Source organism: Cupressus sempervirens, chromosome 10 (genome assembly GCF_028749045.1).
Source record: "Cupressus sempervirens isolate cs-2001-9-10 chromosome 10, ASM2874904v1, whole genome shotgun sequence".
NCBI lineage: Eukaryota > Viridiplantae > Streptophyta > Pinopsida > Cupressales > Cupressaceae > Cupressus > Cupressus sempervirens.
The window spans coordinates 731,848,897-731,872,346 of NC_143127.1; the positions used below are offsets into that span (position 1 = coordinate 731,848,897).

Here is a 23,450-nt window from a genome sequence, read left to right on the forward strand (position 1 = left end):
GATATATACATACACACACACACACACACACACACACACACACACACACACACACACACACACACACATATACATGCATACATATAAATATACATATATATAACTTTTCTAGTGTAGATGTGATAGAAAGAATAATTGCAACTAACAATCAAATTTGTTAATCTAAAATCTGGTTTTCTTTTCCAAACCCTATCTCAATTCATAATTTTAATCAATCCAATTTTTCCAATAAGAGTATTCAATAACGAATGACACAATTTCTCAAACAATAGTTTTAAATTAAATTTTTCTTCACCAACGTTTCAACAACGAAGAACAATAAATTTATCAATAAGGGTTTCAACTAGAATTATTTTTGAAAATAGATCCATAGACAAACACGAACAAGAGAGAGAGGATTTTGAAGGGAATTACTATGATAATCTCAACAAATATCCTAACTCGATCTAATGCTAACCGGATGAATGCTCAAAAATTTGCAAGAAATCATGTCTTCTTGAAAACCCTCTTTCTCGAAATTTGCTCCTCCAAACCTGTGTGTGGAGAAATGAGCTCTAATTTCTTAATAAAGAGCTTTCTCCTTTTAGGGTTTCAAATATTTTTCTTTATTATTTTAATTTATTTTAATTTCATGTGCAATTTTTTTACATTTTAATTAAAATAAACTTTATTTAATTTATTCTCTCTTTCTCTTTTATTAAATCACAAGACATTTTTTATAGTATATTTATTAATTTAAATAATAATAATATTTAGAGTTTATTATGAAAACGAAACTCCTACTAACTTAATTATTATTAAATAAAATAAATATAATTACACCAAATTGAGAGCTTTAATTAAACCTTTTAAATTTAATTTTTCTATTTAATTAATTAAACATCATTTAAAAATGATTTTTCTTTATAAAAATTTTGTGAAATTAAATCATTTAATATACTTTGAATTTGATTTAATTATAAATAAAAATCACAATAAGCCCACAAATCTAAATAAGAAACTCAATTTAAAGACAAAGTACTAAACCAAGCTCAAGGGTCAAAATCTTAAATTCTCATCACTTGATGAATTTGGAAGGGTAAATAACTCAGATACTTGTCCTATATTCTAGGACAATTGGCTTAGGGTTAAGATTTGGACTCGAGAACTATCTCCCCTCATTACTATTGAGATATGAAGATAGGGCACACTCATCTTGTAAATTGAAGGAAGTCAATGCATGGTACCTTCAGTTTGCATCAAAGTCAAACATCTATATGTGTGTGTGTGCGCGCACGAGTGTGTGTGTGTAAACTAAACAAGCAATGACAAAGAGTGGTGCATTGTGTAGATCCCAACTAGAAGGTGACTACAACTCCCTCCCTCAACCACATCAGAAACATCAAACTTAAAGTAAAACATACACATGTATGCACCATACACATGCAAGTATGGGGTTAATAAATATAGAAAATTGCATATATATCATCCATCTAACTATCATCATGAAATAACTACAATCACTATATGAACATACGAACTATCATTATTGAATGGATACACATAAACACATGAAATAACCGAGTATCAAGTGGGTCATCAAATATATAAATTGAGTATGAAATACCATCAAATCAAATCAGGTAATTGAGTACCACTAAATCATAAAACATAACCATAAAGATGACCTAAAATAATTTGGCAATATAACATGAAAAGTAAACTAGGTATAGGCATTACGAAGTTTGAACTTTTTTTACCTCATTGAATATTTTGAGTGTCATTCCATTAAATTTTATATCAGTAGTGAAACCTAAACATAGGTGATATACTCATAAGGTAATTAATAATTACAATAATGATTGGTGAATTAATTTTAATTTCTCCATTAATGTAAAATATTTAGGTGAATTGCCAATAGTGGCATGTTGTGATGGTTAAGTTGTTGCGTTGTTATCCTTGCCATCTAGGTTCAAATCTCATGGGGATGAGGTCCCCCGTTTGTGGCCTCACTGGTTCATAGCTCCAGGTCAAAGCGTTTACCCCTCTTAATTAAAAAAATATTTAGGTGAATCAAATCTAACCATGTATCGAGTATTTTGACAAATCTTTGAGTTTAATTTTTTAATAAAATAAATTATTGAGACATTTAAATATTTGAGAACTAACTTCAAAAAAATGTGTTGATCTAGGTTACATTAAATCTAAAATAATTAGCCAAACTATTAGCTAAAAATTTCTAAAATTTTCCAATTGGCAAATATTAGCAACTAAAAATTACTTTAGTTTTAATGCAACAAATAAATGAGATAATAATCCTAAAAATGATAATAAGTGTTGGAAGTCATTCATAAATACTTCAAACAAGCTAAATGGAACATACAATATGATTATGGTCCATTACCTTTTCTCTCTACTACAGTTGTAACCACCTAACAACCTTTTATATATGTCTTATTGATCATTGTTCTAACAGCTTAAACATCACACACTATGACTTAAATCTTAGACTAAAAGTGTCTAATAGTTAAATTTGACTTACTTTTTTCAAGCTTAATTCTTTATTAATGTGTGATGTTTTAGAGTGACCCATTTAGACTACCAAGATACCATTATTCATTTCTAAAAATATACTATAAAATTTTAATAAAATCTAAAATTTAGACTCCAAATAAAAAAGACAAAGTACAAAAAAAATCATTCAAAATGTATTCAAAATCAAAGAATGTGCACAATATTACCTATTTCATCTACCATTTCCAATGAAACTGCACTTTGTCATTTAAGCGATGCCCAAACCATAGATTTTTTTATTACAACTCAAAAAAAACAATATCAATAAATTTATTTTCATTGAGGTTTTAAGTTATCATTTAAACATTCATCCACATCCTCTCATCTTTTACTATCAACAAAACATCCCATTAAATAAAAGTCTCTATAAATTGGCTAGTTGTGCTAGCCCACCACACCTAATAACCTTTAATTTTTGTGCCCATTTGAGTTGTGACCTATTTCAAAAATTGATTTTCATAGTTTAACAATGAAAATTGGAATTATAACTCACCTACATTTTCTAATCTCTACCTCTACAAACAAAGTCATCTCACTATAGCACTCATTACAATCATTACTACAAAGAAAAAGAAAAAACCATTCATTCTTGCAGAGGGAAAGGAATGTCTAGATATGTAAAATCATAATCTTGTTTTATTTTTTTTATGAAGGTCTTTCATGATATCTTTTTAGCTATCTAATATACCAACACGAGCTAACAACTAAACCTCTTTGGCTAAGAGTCAAGGACTAAAGGGTATCCATTCTCTAAATTCATATGTAACACAATGATGACCTCATCCCTTTCTTGATGTGGGAGCTCTACACTCCAACAAACTTGATACCTAATAGACTCTTTAAGAATCTTTCAACTTCACAAGTAAACCAAAGACCCATTGACTCTAATCTAAATTTTATTTTCACCAGTCAAATATTCTAAAATATTCAAAACCATTAAGATATTCTTTAATAATAATAAAAACCAAATATATCTCAACAAAATAGGCCCATAAGCTCACAAGAATTTACCAGAATGAACATTATGAAAAAAGGTCACTATGCGATATTTAGAGGACAGAGATTATATAATAATCTCCACACTAGCTTACACACTCAAAGAATAAAGAAATATATAAAAAATAAAACTCATCTAGGCTCATCATAACAAAAATACATTCTCTCCTTTAGTTGGGAATGGCTGAATCCATTTAGGACTCATAGAGGCACTAGCTTTCTAAATTTCAAATTACACTCCACATGAAATACTAGAGCTTGGTTTGTAAATGGCAGAACTTACTATAAAGAGAGACTCGCATGTCAATGCTACACCTTATTTTGGATTACACAAAGAAAACAGAAAACAAAAATCTTTTGTGCTATTTCTAACCAGAACCCCTACCAAGAATTTCATTGTATTTCACAAAGGAAACCTGGAATTGCAACTAAATCTGTCGATAAAATCTTGAAATGAACTCTTTTGCTTCTCTATCTACATGACAAAATGGTGAGTAAGGGCTGGTTGACTAACCTAAACTAGGTGGGTCTTTCAAATCCATGTTGTTCCTAGTGAAGTATTCACACCGGGAAACAACAATGGTATTTTCACAATACTCATCTTCACCATCATCATGTGGTTGAATGCAAAGAATAGAGGGAAAGAAGTTGTGCTTTTCCTTCCCCTAGTGAAAGGAAAGAGAAGGAAAAGTAGGGCTATTATTGTAGGAAAACTCATATTCCCCAATGCCTAGGTCAATACTATAATGGTGGCTCTTTCCATGAGAATGATGAAACATCAAGTTTCCCAAAGATTTTCCAAGCATTTTTCCTCTCTTCAACATCATATGTGTGTCCATCACAAGCTTCCTCTTCAACACAATTCCTTTTTTCACCATGAAAATTGCCACCTTTACCATGTTCCATAACCTTTTTGCCACAACTTGGTTTGTACTGCAATCCACCTCCATGGTTATGTGGTAACCAAGGTGGGCCAACTTGCTTTTATTTAAAATCCACATTTGGATCATTGGAGTAGTGCCCCATATTCTATTACCAGAACATCCTCCACTCCTAACTCTTATGTAGGTTGTCTCCACTTGATGTGCATGGTTGAGAATGAAAAAAAAAAATTCTCTTGCCAAACAAGATGCTTATCCCTACTCATTTCTATCAAATGTGAGAAGAGATTATTCTTAGTAGAGATTATTGCAACTATCTTTTTATGGTGGAACTTTTAAATAGCCAAACTTTGAGTAGTTCCTTTTATTGATTTTGACAATTTCTTTTGTCAGTTTTGATTAGGGTAAAGTTTATGAAACTCCCCCAAACTCTCTACAGGAAAAAGATATAAAATATTGGTGAATATTTCATTATTTTGATAAATGAAATTATTTGTATTGCTAAATCTCTCAAATTTTTCATTTTAAATATTATTTATATTGACGAATATTTTGGAATCATAATTTTTCTTAGAAAATATTGGTGAATCTCAATAATAGGAAGTTAATTAATCATCATGAAATATTAAAACTTTTTAAATCTCATTTGCATTAACTTTTAAATCAATAGTGAAAATTAAATATTGGTGATATATCCCTAAAGTAATTAATAATTTTGATAATGATTGGCAAATTAATTTTAATTTTTCCAATAATATAAAATATTTAAGTGAACAAAATGTTATCATGTATGGAATCTTTGAGTTTAATTTTTTAATACAATACATTATTGAGCAATTTAAATGTTTTAAAACCAAATTTTATATTAAATTGGTGATTTAGGTTGCATTAAATCTACTTTGATTTTGATGCAACAATGACATGATTATGGTCCATTTCGTCTTCTAACTACCTAACAACCTTGATCGTTATTCTATAATGTAACCCTATTTGGACGGAACATGTAAGCCTTAAATCTTAGAATAAAAGTGTTAAATAGACAAAGTTGACTTACTTTTGTCAAGCTTTTTTTTTTTAAATATGTGCTGTTTTAGAATGGCCTATTTAGACTACCAAGATACCACTACTCATTTCTTAAAATATACTAAATAAAATTATAATAAAATCTAAAATTTAGACTCCAAATTAAAAAGACAAAAGTACGGTAAAACTCATTGAAATGTACTCAAAACCAGGGAATGTGCAAAATAATAACTATTTCGTCTACCATGTCCAATGAAACTTTACGTTGTCATTTAAATATTGCCCACACCTTAGATATTTTTTTTTGGATTACAACTCAGAAACAGCAATATCCTAAATGTGTTTTCATTGAGGTAGTTGCCATTTAAACATTCATCCACATCCTCTCTTCTTTTACTATCAACAAAACATCCCATTAAATAAAAGTCTCTATATTGGCTAGCTGTGACCTGTTTCACAAATTGATCTTCACTGTTTAACAATTAAAATTGGAATTATAACTCACCCACATTTTCTAATCTCTACCCCTGCAAACAAAGTCATCTCACTGTAGCACTCATTGCAGACATTGCTACAAAGAAGAAGAAAAAAACACATTTTCTAATCTCACTGTAGCACAAAGAAGGAAAAAAACATTCATCCATGTAGAAGAAAGGAGATTCAAACCAAAAGCTTGTTTAATTTTTTTTGGAGTTCTTTGATAATATCTTTTTAACTATCTAATATACAAGCACAAGCTAACAGTTGAATCCCATTCTCTCAAAATAAAGGCCTCATTGTTTTTTCGATGTAGTAGTTTCTGAAGAAATTGATCTCTAATGAATCCTTTAAGAATCTTTAAACTTCACCAATAAACCAAGAACTCATTGACTCTAATCTAGATTTTATTTCACTAGTCAATATTCTAACACCTAAAACTTTCAGCACCATACAGATATTATTTTATTTAAACAAAGCAAATGTTTCTCAGTAAAATAGGCCAATAAGCTCACAGGAGTTTAACAACCAAAATGAATATTAGGAAAAAAGGTCACTATGTGATATTCAGAGGACAGAGATGACAGAATAACCTCCACACTAGCTTGCATACTCAGAATAAAGAAATATATAACAGATGCAACTCATCTAGACTCGTGACAACAGAAATCCAGTCTCTCCTTTAGTTGGGAAGGGCTGAATCCATTTAGGACTCATATATGCACTAACGTTCTAAATATTAAATTACACTCCAGATGAAATACTAGAACCTGGTTTGTAAGTGGCAGAACTTACTATAAAGAGAGACCCACATTTCAATGCTACACCTTATTTTGGCTTACACAAAGAAAACATATAACACAGATCTTTTGTGCTATTTTTATCCAGAACCCCTAGCAAGCATTTCATTGTATTGCACAAAGGAAACCTGGCGTTGCAATTGAATCTGCTGATAAAATTTTGAAATGAACTCCTCTGCTTCTCTATCTACACAACAAAAGGGTGACTGAGGTCTTGTTGACTGATCTAAACCAGGAAGATCTTTCAGATCCATGTTGTTCCTAGCGAAGTATTCACACTGAGAAACAACAATGGTATTTTCGCAATACTCATCTTCACCATCAGCATGCGGTTGAATGCAAGGAATAGAGGGAAAGAAGTTATGCTTTTTCTTCCCCCAGTGAAAGGAAAGAGAAGGAAAAGCGGGGCTATTATTGCAGGAAAACTCATATTCCCTAATGCCCAGGCCAGTACTATAATGGTGGCTGTTTCCATGAGAATGATGAAACATCAAACTTCCCAGAGATTTTCCAAGCACTTTTCCTCTCTTCATCATCATATGCATGTCCATCACAAGCTTCCTCTTCAACACAATTCCTTTTCTCACCATGAAAATTGCCACCTTTAACATGTTCCATAACCTTTTTGCCACAACTTGGTTTGCACTGCACTCCACCTCCATGGCTATCTATCTTCAACACTAGAAATGGGAAAGTTCAGAGTATGAAATAGGGCAGGACAAAGTACAGGACCTTCTCAGTAGAGAATTAATCAGACCATATATGATAATATATTCACTGAGCTTGTGTTCATATAAAAGGCTTGTGGGAGGACATGTAGCTTTTTTATCACTCTTGTATGGACAAAGACGCCCACAATAAAAAAAACCATAGCCTCGAACGTTGTAGAACTTCAACAATCGTCTTTTGAGGAGGATAAAAGTGAAAGCTGGGTGGTAACCAGGGCGGGCCAGCTTGCTTTTATTGAATGCTCCACAATTTGTCAATTAAAGTGGCCTCGATGTGATATGAGACGTTTGGGAGAAACCAAAATATTCGTATAAGTTTTCCCTTGTACGCCTACGCCCTACAATAATATTGATTTCCTTTATATGGAGAAGGTTTTATATTAAATTTTGATGGTGGTTTATAGAGAGTTTATGGTTAAAGTATTTTCTTGTGAAAGATAAAAGGTTGAGTGTGCTTTGTTGGGTGTATAATTGTAATTGTATTTTAAGAAGTTTGAACTTTGATTATATGGAGAAATGTATCATATTTTTAGAAATGTATTATAATGTTGAGTTAAACTTTTAAACGTGATAGAAAGTGTATTGAAAGAATATATCATATAGCATCTCAATCAATAATACATGTAAACTTTGATGGATGTATAAAGATGGTCGAACTTCTATTAACTATATTCAAACTTCTAAACTTCACGAATAACTTAGTGAAGGAACATATCATAACTCATACTAATTATGATTGATCATTTAAATATCTAAACTTTTGTGGATAGTATAATGGATAAACAAAATGTAACCTTCAAAATTTATGTTCAAAAAAATAAAAATAAAAATTTCACAATAGTGTAATGAAAGAAAATATTATAATCTTCGCCATGTTTAACCAATTACACTTCTAATTTTTGGTGGACAGTATAAAGGATAAAAATATTGTAGACCTTACTAGTTACACTCAACCAATTAAACTTATTTGATAGACAATGTAATGAAAAAATGTTTCACAATTCTCACTAATTATATGTCACCAACTAAACATCTAAATATTAATTATTGTTGCCACTCTGTCTAACATAAATACAGGCTTGGAGAGAAAGACCCTATGCCTAGGATTAAGCCAAGCTATTTGAACCATTTTATTAAACCGCCTAAAATTTTGGTGGAGTCGTGTGTGTTGGCTAGGCTCTATGTTGCCTCATTGTTTTGTAGTTGCTATTCTATTCTACTGATTGTTATTTTGGGAGGTTAAAAATTTTATCTATCTTTGTAAAAGAAATCAAGACCCTTTCAAATTCTCTACTAACCAAATCAGAACCATTATTACATATTATAACCATTACCAATTATACTCAACTAATTGAATATTTAAACTTCGATATATATATATATATATATATATATATATATATATATATATATATATATATATATATATATATATATATATATATATATATATATATATTATAAATGAAGAATTACACTTCTGAACATTGTTCAAAACTAGACAATGAAGAGACATACCGTTAACTCTTACCAGTCATACACAACAAATTAATATACATCAGACAATGAAGAGACGTATCATTAGCTCTCAAAAACTATGCCCAACCATTGATCTACAATCTTGATGACTGAAATGATTAAACAAAGCATCCTATACATTAATTTTCCTCATCATGCGTTTTCATCTCAACCAGTTTATAATCACTTTTTACAAATTCAGTACAAATGTTGTACGATTTAAGATATCAATCTTTTTCAATATATTGAACACTGGAATCTACAGTACCTGCCTTGTTGCATTGCCATGTTTACCTTTATAAATTGAGTGGGCTCCCGAAAGGAAAGCGAGAAGAAGAGAGCTGTCACCCAAACTCATACCCGGTCAAAATAGATCTTTAAATCACTTTAATTTACTGGAATCATGCGTCTCAAATCATTGCCATCCAGATGTAAAACAATAAAACAATAACTTTTTCTTTGGCCATTGTTTAGAGACAGCTTGAAACAATTTGTGACGAGATATGGAAATCATCAGTGATGCAAAAACCCATCATGCAGCCCTCAATCTTTTATCTCTTCATTGCTTGTATGATTCAGTCAGCTTCCATGATTAAAGCCTCTGTTGAAATTACAGGCACCTTTCATTTTGAACTCATCATTATGTTGCACATAATTACATATTCTCTTCTTTATTATTGGAATGTTTGCAGCCTTGCTGGTCCCTTGTGGACACATCCCAATGGCAGCCTTACATTTTTATTAGGGTTTTTGAATCATTACATTTTTTGAATCTTGGGCTTGGGTTTCTTTTTTTCTTGATCATGGCGTGACCTTAAAGCATCCCAATATAGCATCCAACTTTGATTTGTCATATCATGATAGAAATGTTTCTTATTTTTTAACTGTCTATTGAATTATTATTATGTTTCAATTTTGATTTCACAAAATAGAAATGCAAAGGTACTCAATTATAATAAGAGTTATATAATCTTTGAAAAAATAACACAAACTATCTAAGTATTCGTGTTATAAATTTATATAAAAAATATTTATTTAATATATTATTTTATAAAACTAATAAATTTAAAATTTTAATTTTCATAATAGATTAATATCTATTTGAAAAAACATTCTTTAATTTTACTTTTTAACTAAAGTTTAATCTTTATTTAATCTTTATAGTATACATTCCAAATCTTAAATCACTCAATAATGGAGAAATGACTATTAATTGTAAGAGTGTGAATATTACTATAAAAAATACATTGGAATAGTATTATATAAGTAAAAAAAATTATGTCACATCTTTTATCTTAGAAAAGTGAATAAATGTTCAAGTCATAATGATATTATTTAAGAAAAAAGAATTGTCTTATTTCAAAATTTACTATTTTTGAAAGTATTGTTTTGTTAGAATCTACTATATTCTATTATTATTTAATTGATTTAACAAATTCATTTGGAATTAACAATTATTTTAAATAGTTTTAAAATGCTAATTAAATAAAATAATTTTGTAATCATGAAAATTGTATTATTTAAGGTGGGATTTTTGAAATTTACATATTTTTTGCATTGCTTTACTATCCATATATTACTCTCCATATTTGGTTTGGGAAATATTTTATTCTTTTTACTTATCAAGGGCTTTTTAATTGTTTTTTTATATCACTTCAAACAATTCCAACATACCATATCATGATGATGCGGGTGATGATGGCCCTATTCCACACACCATTGTTGATGATCCGAGTGACTCCCCGGAGAGGGAAACCATTCTTTCCTTCCTCCACTCTGCTAAACAAAAAGCTGACTCTTTCCTTCAGGTCAACTCCTGGTTATATAATGAAATAATGGGGCTGAAGAAGAAAGTGGATACATTGCAACATAACCAGGAGGCTGACCAGGCTATTATTCAACACATGGAGGTGCAAATGGGAGATATCCCAAAAAACTAAAGGAATACAAGCAGAATCTTAGACTGCTCGTTAGGGAAAGTGGAACAAAAATGGAGCAAGTTACCTCAAGCATCCTGTGCTGCTGCAGCAACTTTGGGTAAAAGAGTTAATGAAGGAACCATTTCTTTCGAGGGCCCAAGCAAGAGGACAAGATAGAGTTTGAGGGAAAAAGCTTTGATTGATGATGTTGCTTTGGTTGCTAACTCCATCCAAGATACAGCTAAGATTAGTAAGGAGGCTGTGAAGATGATTACGGAATTGCAATAGTTTCCTGGGTCTTCTTTTCTGGTCAGGTTCCTGTGCAAATCTTGTTTGCTGGCTGGTTCTTCTAGTCCCTGTGTTTGGTCCTGGTTTCTAGTTTTTAGTTTTTTTTAATATGTATTGTCGGTTTCAGGGCCTTGTAAAACCTAAGTTTTTTATTTGGACTTTATTAGTGGTTTCAGATCCCTATAAAACTTGATTTTGATGATACTTTTTAGTAGGTTTATGGGCTCTTTCCTGTTGGTTAGCGTGTTTTTTCCTTTTTTGAGGATGTAAAAGGGTTTCAGGGTCCCTTCAAAACCTATTGTTATTGTAATCTAAAAAACATACCATATCATGAGATAATATTCTTGACCATTCAATAAATATAGTTTAACTCATCTTTTAAATTTTATAAACTAGACAAATGAATAGGAAGTCTTTCTTTGATTGGATTGTTTGGTTGAACTATGTTTAAAAGTGTGTTTTTTAAATGAGTTGACAACTATTAGGTCTTGTATGATGTTCAAATTCATACTATATGGTAATTTTCACAATATATCTTTCTCTTTCTTTCTCAAAGGCTAGCCACGGTGCATTCATCTTCAAATATAGTACATGTATGTATATTCATGCATATCTATTATTTTTTATCCACATATGTGTGGATTATTCTTCTTGAATGAAAATATTTCTATGTATTAATTTGGCTTGATTTTCCTTATTCATCATTACCTCTATTATTTATTCTCTATGAAAAAACATTTATGTTGAGCTTGATATGTTTTAGATCATTATCATCCACAAAAATGTGTATTTGATATTGACATTTTTAAATATTAGAATGCTATGGATATCCATACTAGACATATTTTCCACACCCATTATGTATTATACCTTAAATTTCTTATTACTTACTTTTGGTGCATATATCAAGCATAAAGCTAAGAGCCACCCTTTGGTTATATTATAGTTCACATTAGCTTCCCAATTTCTTAGGGATTATATAGAGGAATATTAGGAAAATGGTCTATTAACACAATGCAATTACATAAAGTTATTTTTAAAGGTCTAAATGGTGTTCACAAGATTTAGAACTCACAATAGATAGATGTAAAATATAAAACACATACAATAAACATCATAACAATAGTAGATCTTAAAATGAACAAAATTTACAAAGCATAGGTCTAAAATAACTAAAGCCAAAACCCTCTAGAGAAGGAAAAAAATATTATTTTTTAAGGCTATCTTGGCCTCAACAATAGGTTGTAAAAAAGATCCCATAATATTCTAGAAGACCGCCAAAGGGCTTTTCTAGGGTCCCTTAAACCAAATAACGGGTTTACTGAGTTTCAACAAGGCTTCCATAACCTTCAATTCTAGAAACTTAATGAAAAAATATAATAAAACTATTGCATAAAATTGAACCTCCCAAGAAACTATGAGCATGGCAAGGCACTAAGGTTTTGGAACGATCATTGATCCTTCATATCAAGTTTTAAAACATCTCACAAAACCATTCTTAAACAAACAATATATGCTCGCCAACAAAAAATTCTTAAATCTTCTAAAAAAGACCGTATTCATCTAAAAAGAAGACATTTCTACATTAATAGTGGCCAAAAAAGGAAGAAACCACCACAAAAAGATCTAACACACCTAATTCAACCCTACATCCAAGTAGCCAAGGCCAAAAATTTCCACAAACAATAGCTTCCAACTTGTCATAAAAGAAAAATCTCCACCTCCATAAGGGACACTATTACTTCCATATAAATTGAAAAAGAATTAGAAACACCTCATCCTTAACCACGAGAATTATCTCCACCTCTATACATGCGAAGACTCCAGAGCCATATGATTCTCATGGGTATAGATCAAGGGAAGAGAAATACAATCTAATAGTAAAAGAAAGAAAATAAAAAATACTAGGCTAAAAAAGGGGCAAGCACAACCACAAAACCAATGAGCTCTAAGGGGAAAACCACAAAAAGAATATAAAGAAATCACTGGGCTCCAACAAAAGGCTCCCTAATGATATTCTTGTTGAAACTAAAGAAAACATAATAAAGGGGATTAAAACATAAAGATTCGAATGCCACCCAAACCATGAAGGATAAAGAAAGCAATAACCTAAACACAAGTTACAACCAAAGGAATATAGAACATAGAAGAACATGGACACAAATAACACAAAGGCCCTACCCACAAATCCCCCATAACACATGATAGACAACAAAGAATGAGGTAAATTGTGGCAACAACCACTAAGACCAACATCTATAGCATCTCTATGGGACTAAACATCATAAAAAAGAGGGGAAAACCATTGTAGCATTTAACAAGAAAGGTCCAACACAATGTCATACAACTCTCCCTAATTAGAAATAAAAACAGTAGCACAAAATACACTTAAACAGATAGAGGCTATAAGAATATGAGACCAAACTAATAAATAAACAAAGAAACCACAAAACTATCACTTTCCAACAATGAAACAAACTTTCACCACATAGAAAAGCACTCTATTTAAAAGTCTTCATGTTCAAAAATAATTCATCATTTTTTTCTCAGAAAAGGAATAAGACTATCGAGAAAATAGCCACCAACCAATAGAAAAAGAAAATTAATTTAGATGTTTCACCTCATATTAATTTCAAAAATATTCAAGAACTAAGTTTTACATAAGATTTTTGCACATTTCCCTAACTATAGTCTCATGCCTTAATGACAAGGACTAAAAATGCAAATAAAAAATGTGGCGAAAACACAAGTCTCCACATGAAACTAATAAATGTAATATATTTTTATTTTGTTTAATATAATATACATTAGATTGACCACATCCACCTTGCCCAGGTATTATCCTTATATATATACTATAACTTGCATTACGTTGGCCTTAAAAACGTGAGGGCTATCTTAGAAATGTGAAAAATGTATGAATAATGTGGTCTTCAAAAGTAACAGGCGTGGCTTATACACCGCCATAACTTTTGTGGTGTGCCATCTATCATGTGAAATAATGCATGGAATAAAGTTTGGAATGTTGGTAAACTCAACAACCCCTAATCATGATGAAATGAAATGAGGCGACATAAAGATCTCCACTTATGCTCTGTTTATTCATTCCCAATTGCCCCAACATTAAAGTGGATTATAGTATTTTCTACTAACTTTATTATTATTTTCTTCAGTAAATTAATGTCATTGAATAAGACAAACAATCAAACCCCCACTTAAAATATATTTAACTGGCTAAATGTCATGTGTTTGCGTACTGGGGAATGTTTTCGTACCATTTTTTGTATCAGATGATTTATAAAATATGCTCAATTGTGCAATAGATTAAGAGATACTAAATGCTCAAAATCAAAACACGTGATAGAATCTTCGAAAAAAACAAAGAAAATCTAAATTTATAGGCAGCACTAGTATAAAGATTATTTGTTGAATATGAATTGCCACTAATGTGGGCACAAATCACAGTAATGAAAAGAAATGAGAGGATCTAAAATAAGGATTATTAATAATACTTATTAATTTATTTATTATAGCTGTTATCAACTTTCTAACCTTAAAAAATAATAGTTAAATTCTTTCATAGTGTTTTTTTAATTCGCATAATTTTTTTTTATGTTTGCTTTGTACATTGTAGTCATATTGATTACATGAGAGTTTTTTAATACATTGATTACAAGTCTGTTCATATTTCTATGAATGATTTCTCTATGTATTATCAAATTATATGTTATGATAAGTGTTAAGCATATTAATTCATATATAAATTTTATTATTAATTATTATTTATAACATTTTATTATTATATAGATTCTTTCAATCTTCTTTATATATCTATATTAGAAAGTTTCAATTTGTTTTAAAAAAAAATCACTTATAATTATAAAATTAAATTCTATAATAAACAATAAGTGTTACTAGTAGAAGCATCTATTGTTATTGTAATCCAAACAGAAATCTATGAATATTATAATAATTTGTAGTTGTGTAATAGTATTTTGAAACTTTACAAATTGAAAAGGAAAGATACCAAAAATTGATAACTAGCTATAAAATGAAGAGATATACTATCCATCTACAATAGACATAATGCAAAGACATGTTTTCTTTAGAGGCTATTATATCATCATTTGTGTTTCAAATTCATTGTCAACATTTATTTTAGTATGTCCTTGTTTTCCCAACATTTTACAGAGAGTTTAATTATATTAATTAATTGAAAAGAGAGAGATTAATACTCAAGAAAATTCAAATTTCCTCTCTTCCCATACTTTTCTCTCTCCACGTACTAAAAATTTTAGAGAGAAGTACACATTAAGGTTTTAAGTTTGAGTTTCCACTCTCTCTCCTCCCATTTTTCTCTCTCCACGTACTAAAACTTTTAAAGAGAAGTATGGGTTAAAGTTTCAAGTTGCAGTTTCACTTTTTCTCTCTCCATGTACTAAAGTACTCTCTCTCCCCGTACTCCAACTTTTTGACCTAATCCTAACCTGAACCTCCCAACCCAAACTTCAACTTGAAGCAATTGTCAGCTAGAAATGAAGTTCACATTAAAAAGTTTACCTGGCACATTTTTTTGAAGTATTTGGTGTGTCTATACGGAGAGTTCTGAGAATGTGAAGAAGCGTTGGCTGCCGACTGGGCTAGGGTTTTTCCCCTAGCCTATTCTTTGGTGTTTGATCTTTACTATTTTTCTGTTCTGTTTGGATTGCTAGCTACTGGACATAATTTGCGTCGGTGTTTTTGGAAATCTTTTGCAGTCAATTTTGGATTGGAGTTTTATTGTTTGCATGGCAGGGCTTGGGATTTCTTCTCCATTGGTGAGAATAGATGGTTCTTCTCCAACTATGCATGCAATGCGATCTGAATCGTTTTATTCAGGGGAGAGCTCCAAGCTGAAAAAAGTTAATGGTTGTTTTTCGTGTAGCCATGATCGCCCTGTTCTGGTTATTCCTCCAACGGCTGTAATGGAGGACATTGATTATTGGACCAAGCATGCTTTGATATGCAAATTTATTGGAATCTGGATTTCCCTATCTGCTCTTGAGGCATGGATCCGCCGCTCATGGCAGGTGGAAGGCGATATGGAGATTATGTTGGTAGGGAATAGTTATTTTTTTGTTGTATTCTCTTACATGTCTGATCGGGACTGTCTTTTTGAAGGAGGCCCTTATTTCTACAACCATGTGGGGTTATTTGTCAAACCTTGGCATTCAGGTTTTAATTCTGCTGAGGATCTCCCTTTAACAGTGCCAGTTTGGGTTCGCTTGCCTCGTCTTCCCTTGGAATTTTGGCGCGAAGACATCCTTCGACAAATTGCTGCTTTGTTGGGGAAGCCGGCTGCGATCGCACATCAATCCCTCAATAAAAAGGTTATTTCTTATGCTAGAATTTGTGTTGAAATTAATTTGAATAACCCATTACCAGATTCTTTGGAAATTTGTATGGGGGGTTTTTCTTGGGTGCAGCAGTTAGATTATAAATCTTTCCCTTTCCGTTGCCGGATTTGTCATCAGTATGGTCATTTACTGTGTCAGTGCCCCCGTAACTCAAGTTTCAAAGGAGTGGATGGTTCTACATCGGGCAATACTGGTGGTTTGGTAGATACTACAGGGAAAGGACAATCTCAAATGGCTAATACTACCAAGGGGATGAATCCGCAAGATGCTACAGGTAAGGGTAAGGCTCAAATGCAGGATAAGGATGGATTTACCCCTATTCGCCCTCGTGCTAACAGTCGTGGTCAAAAGAGGCCTTTGAAAGAAAGATTATTTGATTTCGGTTTTAAGTGCTTTGAGGTGCTGGATAGTATGGTTCTAGAGGAGGGTATTCCTCCTCCTATCTCTTCTAATCCAGTTTGCCCAGATGAGAGATCTGTTCCTAATGATGCTTGTGGGGCATCCCAAGTTGTAGTATATTAGAACTGTGAGGTCCGTGTAGCTCCTGTGACAGAGGCTCTAGTGACTCCTGCAGTGTTGGAGGATAATGATGTTGTTTTAGCTGATTTGGTTAAGGATGTGCTACCATCAGGTAAGGGCAAGGGTTCTCCTCTCCCCTTGGGGTTGATGTCTTGACCCTTTAAGTGGGCTTCTTTTACTCCTCCTCTTAGGAGTGGGCGCAAAACAGATCAAGAGAAGATTAAACTCATAGGAGATATATTGATTGATTCTGGTTCAGTGAAACCTTTGGATTCTCATTTTCCCAATTCTACCCAATGATGATTATTCTCTCATGGAATGTAAGGGGGTTGAATAGCATCCCTAGACAAAAGGTTATTCATAACTTGGTGGTTGATCATAGCCTTGATGTTTTTTGTATCCAAGAGACTAAGCTCTCTATGGAGTCTATGGTCCAACATGCCTCTAGTATTTTGTCTCGTGGCCAATGCCAGTATGTTGGGGCAATAGGTAGTGCAGGTGGTTTAGCTATATCTTGGGATCCTCAAAAAATTTCTCCTCTTGGCTGGATGTCTTCTCGCTCAGCTCTCTCTATGGTAGCTTCTGCTCTAGACTCAAGAGAGGTAATCATTGTTACTAATGTGTATGCACTTGTTGATCTTGTGGGAAAGGAGGAACTTTGGGAACATATTCAATATGTTAGAAATTGTCATCCTTATCATCCTTGGGTGTTAGCAGGGGACTTCAATTCAGTTTTAAGTCTGGAGGAGAAGCATGGTGGTTTGGCTAGATTGGGGCCTTCTTCTGCTCTTCTTTGGCAACATATATCTCTTTTGCATCTCTCTGATGTTAAGGCTTCTAATGGTCTCTATACCTGGAATAATCGCAGGACTGGTGTTGCTACTATCTTAGAACATCTGGATAGATTTCTTGTTTCTTGCTTCTGGGTTAGTGGCACCCTTACTATCTCTTCAGAAATCCTTGATTGGAGGGGTTCAGATCATTGGCCAATCAAATTTTCCGCTATAGGGGCTTATGTTCCGAAGCATCCTCCTTTTAAGTTCTAGTTGATGTGGCTTCGGGACTCCTCTCTTCATGATTTTGTTTTTTGTTGGTGGAAAGATGGTGCTCCTGCATATGGTACTGCAATGTTCTCATTTTCTAAAAGGCTTCAATATGTTAAAAGGAAGCTCAAGATATGGAATAGGGAATGCTTTGGGAACCTTCACTTTATGAAGAGGCTTGCTCAAGAAGATCTTGATGTCATCACAAGGGAGATTAGAGATCGAGGTTTCTTAGAGGATCTTGGCAAGGCTGAATCCCTTGCTTCTAGAGCTTTAAAAGAATGGGAACTTCGAGAGGAAATTTTTTGGAAGCAAAAGGCTAGAGTTGATTGGCTCCAAGAAGGTGATCGTAACACTGCCTTTTTCCATAAAATAGTGCAATCTCACCGAAATCAGAGCACTATCTCTTCTTTGGTTAATTCTCAAGGTATCCAACTGAATTCCTTGTCAGCTTTGTTCCAGGAGGCTATTTGGTACTTCTCTACCCTCTTCTCTGAGGACTCTCCTCCTGTTGATAATGAAGAAAATCTTATTTTGTTCTGTATTCCTTGTTGGGTGATGCGACGCGCTCCCCTGCCCATAGGTGGATAATTATGTGGTGTTCCATGTTCACTAATAGTCATGGCTTTTGGTACAACGGTTAATGGGCCCAACAATTGGTATCAGAGCCTGGTTAAAGAATCCTATGCTAGCAAGCAGATGCTTCAAGCTTTGAACTCTACATTCTTGACTCTTATTCCTAAGAGAGAGGGTGTTAATCAATTGGAGTTTTTTAGACCAATTGCCTTATGTAATGTGGTTTACAAAGTTATTACTAAGTTGATTGCTGAGAGATTGAAAAGGTGGCTTCCCATTATTATCTCAGAAGAATGAGGTGGTTTTGTTGTTGGTAGACAAATTTTGGATGGGGTGGTTATTGCTACTGAGGCTATTCACTCTATGGCTACTTCAAGGGAGAGAGCCATGTTTGTTAAGCTGGATATGGCTAAGGCCTACGATAGAGTTAAATGGAGCTTTCTAAGGAGTATTCTTCTTTCTTTTGGATTTAGCTCTGACTGGGTGAGTTGGATTATGAGTTTTGTTACTTCTGCCTCTTTTTCTATTCTTATTAATGGTCAACCTTCTCAACTATTTGGTGCTTCTAGAGGCCTCCGCCAGGGTGACCCTCTTTCCCCATATCTATTCATCATCATGGCTGAAGGCTTGGGCAGATTGATTAAGCATCAGGTGTCCCAGAATTCTATTCAAGGCTGGCGGTGGGGTAATGGCTTACCTTCTCTTTCCTATCTTCAATTTGTTGATGATTCTGCTCTTGTTGGTCGTGCTAGGATCAAGGAAGCTGAAGCATTTCGACATGCTTTGGACATTTATTTGGCAGCTTTAAGCCAGAAAGTTAATGAGCACAAATCTTCCATTTACTTTTTTAACACTCCTGATTCTATTCAGCACAGGATTGTTGGTATCCTACAGTTTCAGATAGGATCACTTCCTTTGACTTATCTTGGCATCCCTATTGTTGTTTCCAGGCAGCCACGTCTCTTCTAGCAAAATTTGATTACCAAGCTTCAGGATAAGGTAAATCATTGGACTCATAGATGGCTTTCTACTGTTGCCCGGGTTACTCTTCTTCAAGCTGTTATCCAAGCTCTTCCTACTTATCGAAGCATGGTTCACGCTGCACCTATTTACTTTCTCAAGGAGTTTGATGCTCTTTCTCGACAATTCCTTTGGAGTGGTAATTTGCATAGTACTAAATGGAGCTTGGTTAATTGGGCAACTGTTTGTAGGCCTAAAAAGGAGGGTGGTCTTGGTCTTCGATCTGCTCTATTGAGTAGTCAAGCTTTGGCTGCCAAACTTTATTGGCGATGGTGCTCTGGACAACATCAACTTTGGGCTCGTATTATCACTCATAAATATTTTCATGGTGCTAATCCTTGCTCTATTTCTGCACTTCCTCTTGAAGGTCGTGGCTCAATGGTTTGGCATACTTTGAAGACAGGTGCGATGTTGGTAAAGAGGGGTATGTTTTGGATATGTAAAGGAGGTTCTCAAGCTTTTTTTTGGTCTGATGCTTGGGATGGATTCCCTTCCATTTTATCCATATACCCTCATCTTCAGCCTCTTTGTGACTCTTTTCTGGCTGCTGGATGGGATAAAGTGGCTCATTACAAGACTCCTTATCAATTGGGAGCTGTTGTTGGTTACAGATGGAAGCATTCTTCTGATTGGCCTCCTGGAGGTACAAACATGGATCGTCAGGAGCTTTCTCAAATTTTGGCCTCTAGAGAGTGTTCTTCTTTGCTTGGTCCAGATGTTTTGGCTTGGGGCGGTACCTTGTCTGGTAAATATCATGTCTCTGCTGTGTATCAGGAGATAACTAGACAATTATTTGGGGATGCTGAGGTCCCTTGGTGGAAGCAAGTTTGGAATAAAGTTTCTTGGTCCAAGTGCAATTTTTTCATGTGGCTAGTGGCTCACAACCGTTGTCTTACCTGGGATAATCTTTGTAAACGTGGATTTTAGGGCCCCTCTTATTGTGTTTTGTGTGGTAATGGAGAGGAGTCTGTCTCCCATCTGTTCTTCCATTGCTTCTATTCTACTCAGATATGGCACCTTTGGTGGCGCGCTTGGGGTTGCTCTTGTCAGCATGCTTCCTCTTTGCTTGAGTTCTGGGCCCGCTTGGGTACTACTCCCTCCAAGTCTTCTTTTCTCCATGCTGCTTGGATTGCTGGCCTATCTTTCATGCTTTGGCATATCTGGTTGGAGAGGAATCATCGCATATTCCAAGATGTTCAGCTTGGTGTTTTGCATCTTTGGTGGAAAATATCACATTCTCTTCACGAAACTATTCTTGTGAAGTGTGAGCTTGATGGGGGTATGGATCCGGTTGATCTTGCTATCTGTAATCGCCTCAATTTTCATCTGCAAGATGGGGCTGTAGCTCATAGGTTTCCTTCTATGTCCAGTCAGCTTCATCATCAGAGGAAGGGTCGGGTTAATCGAGATGGGCACTGGACTCCTCCTCCCTATGGAGTTCTAAAAATTAACACTGATGGTTCTTCCCATGGGAATCCTGGTCTGGCTGGTATTGGCAGAGTGGCTCGTTGTAGTTCTGGGGATGTTAAATTTTTCTTCTTAGTTCATAAGGGTGATTATACTAACAATCTCATGGAAGCTCAAGCTATTTTATATGTTGTGGAACAGTGTTGCTTGCGGGGATGGAGTAAGATTATCTATGAGTCTGATTCCCAGGTAGTGGTGAACATGCTTTCTTCGCAAGAGCTTGAGGATGTTAGTTGGCAGCTGGCTACTATTGTTAAGCAAATTCTTTTCTTCTCTTCCTCTTTTTAGTTCATTGGGTTCACGTATATTCCTCATGAATGGAATAGAACTGCTGATTGTTTAGCCAAATGGGCATCTAGTCATGATCCGGGTTGGAATATTAGGAATAGGAGGCAATTGTCCTTTGAGATGGTGCAAGAATTTGATGATCTTGTTGCTCAGGATCGAGCTCCTTGTTGAGCTCTCCTTGTTGTATTCCTTTCTGTCTTAATAAATTTTTACCCCTCTTTTTGCATAGATGTTTGGAGTAATAATAGGTACGCTAGTTCTTAATGATAGGTACGCTCCAGGTGTTAAGGTCACCAGATGTCACAATGGAGAATGTGCAGTTGAACTTCAAAATGTTGCTTCGCTCTTCAACACCCAGCTGAGATCTGTGGTAGATCGACTCAACAATAAGTATTCTTCTCAGATTTTCACCTTTGCCAACAACTACAAAATGAATATGGGCCTGTTCAATAATCCTGCAGCATACGGATTTGTGAATATAGCAAATGCATGTTGTGGACAAGGGAATTACAATGGAGTCAGCCTCTGCACTGCCGTTTCAAATCTGTGTACAAATAGGGATGAATATTTGTTTTGGGACAATTACCACCCCTTTGAGAAGGCCAACAGAATCATTGTGGACGAGATTTATAACGGCCCATCTTCTGTTATGAGTCCTCTTAACCTCAGCCAGATGATGAAACTAGATGACTGACTCTTTCCTTGAACAAAATACAGTTTCCTAGAACGCATTGATTGTGAGATACATTCAAAATGGATATAGTGGAGAGGTATTGAGTATCTTCTCACAATTGCATCAAGTGGGTAGTATTTTCGGATCTGTGGATGATGGTACAATCATCAGTGATTCGGTTAGACTCCTTGTGGTCCTTTCTCTACCACGAATGCTATTCTAATGGTGAAGAAAAACTAGCATCTATATCCTCTATATTGGTAGGAGATGATGTTGGCTTTATGCTAACAGTAGAGAGAGAAGCTGGATTGCACAAAGAGATTGAGTGGCCAATTAAATCATTATTTTACAAATCAGCATACCACAAAAAAAATGTTGTTCTAGCTCAAGCACTCTTGATGATGATCATGGTGATAGCAATTGTATGGTTGTTCATGGGTGTGGGAATTTTTATTTTAATTCAACTCTATATAGTTGAACAAGATTTCAGAAGAACATATAGGTAAAAGAGAAAGTTCCTTCAAGTTCTCCTACTTCTTATTCCATTAGTTATGGTTAGACATGAAAAGTTGGAGTTGTAAAAGTTAGAGTTGGTTACAAACCATCTCCAAGTAGTCCAAACTCTAACTTTTTGGGTAGTTACGAACCCGAAAAGTTGGTTATTCTAGATTGGCTATAAATTTCTGGAGATTAATGTAATAAGGGACTTTTTGGACTTGGATACAGGGGAACACTTATGCTCTGATCATAAAGCAATTTTTGGAAAGTGTGTACAATTGTTGTTTTTGTGTAATCAGTTATTTCTTTCTTTCTTGGTGCAAGAAATAAAAGAAAGTACATTTAGCGTTCTCTCTCCAAGGAATCTAGATTGTTAAAGTGTTGATTCATCTATGATTACTTTCATGGTATGATGTGAGTATTTGTGGATGGTTGAATTAGCATTGTGTTGGTGAAAGTTCTCAAGCGTAGTCCTTGATAGATCTCATTAATAATTTACATCATTTTAATGAAAACGTTGAAAGCGTGTGGTGCATTCGCTGTCAATGGTTTTCCTTCCTATTTTCTAAGTTCTTCTTATCTTTATTGAAAAATCTAAAATTTCATCTTACGAGGGAGTTGCCCCTCTAAATGCAGAGGAAGGCCAAATATCAAGGGCCTATCCAACTGTTGTGAACGATTTGCGACATACACTACGTTGGGCAATTTCTACAGTGACAAATCTGTTTACCAACAGTCCTTCATGTAAATTTTAATAGAAGATATTATTGTGTAATAAAATATGTTA

The 23,450-nt window shown here is 33.9% G+C and overlaps 1 protein-coding gene and 1 pseudogene across 1 annotated transcript; one reads left to right on the forward strand and one right to left on the reverse strand.

The window, feature by feature from the left end:
- Positions 1 to 6,470: 6,470 nt before the first annotated feature.
- LOC149535926 (uncharacterized) lies at positions 6,471 to 7,615 on the reverse strand. Its single transcript, XM_089806823.1, has one exon. The coding sequence runs from the start codon at positions 7,390 to 7,392 to the stop codon at positions 6,811 to 6,813; it is 582 nt and encodes a 193-aa protein (XP_089662949.1). The 5' UTR covers positions 7,393 to 7,615; the 3' UTR covers positions 6,471 to 6,810.
- A 14,106-nt stretch (positions 7,616 to 21,721) lies between these two features.
- On the forward strand, positions 21,722 to 22,186 carry LOC149535927 (GDSL esterase/lipase At5g33370 pseudogene; annotated as a pseudogene).
- The last annotated feature ends 1,264 nt before the right edge of the window (positions 22,187 to 23,450 follow it).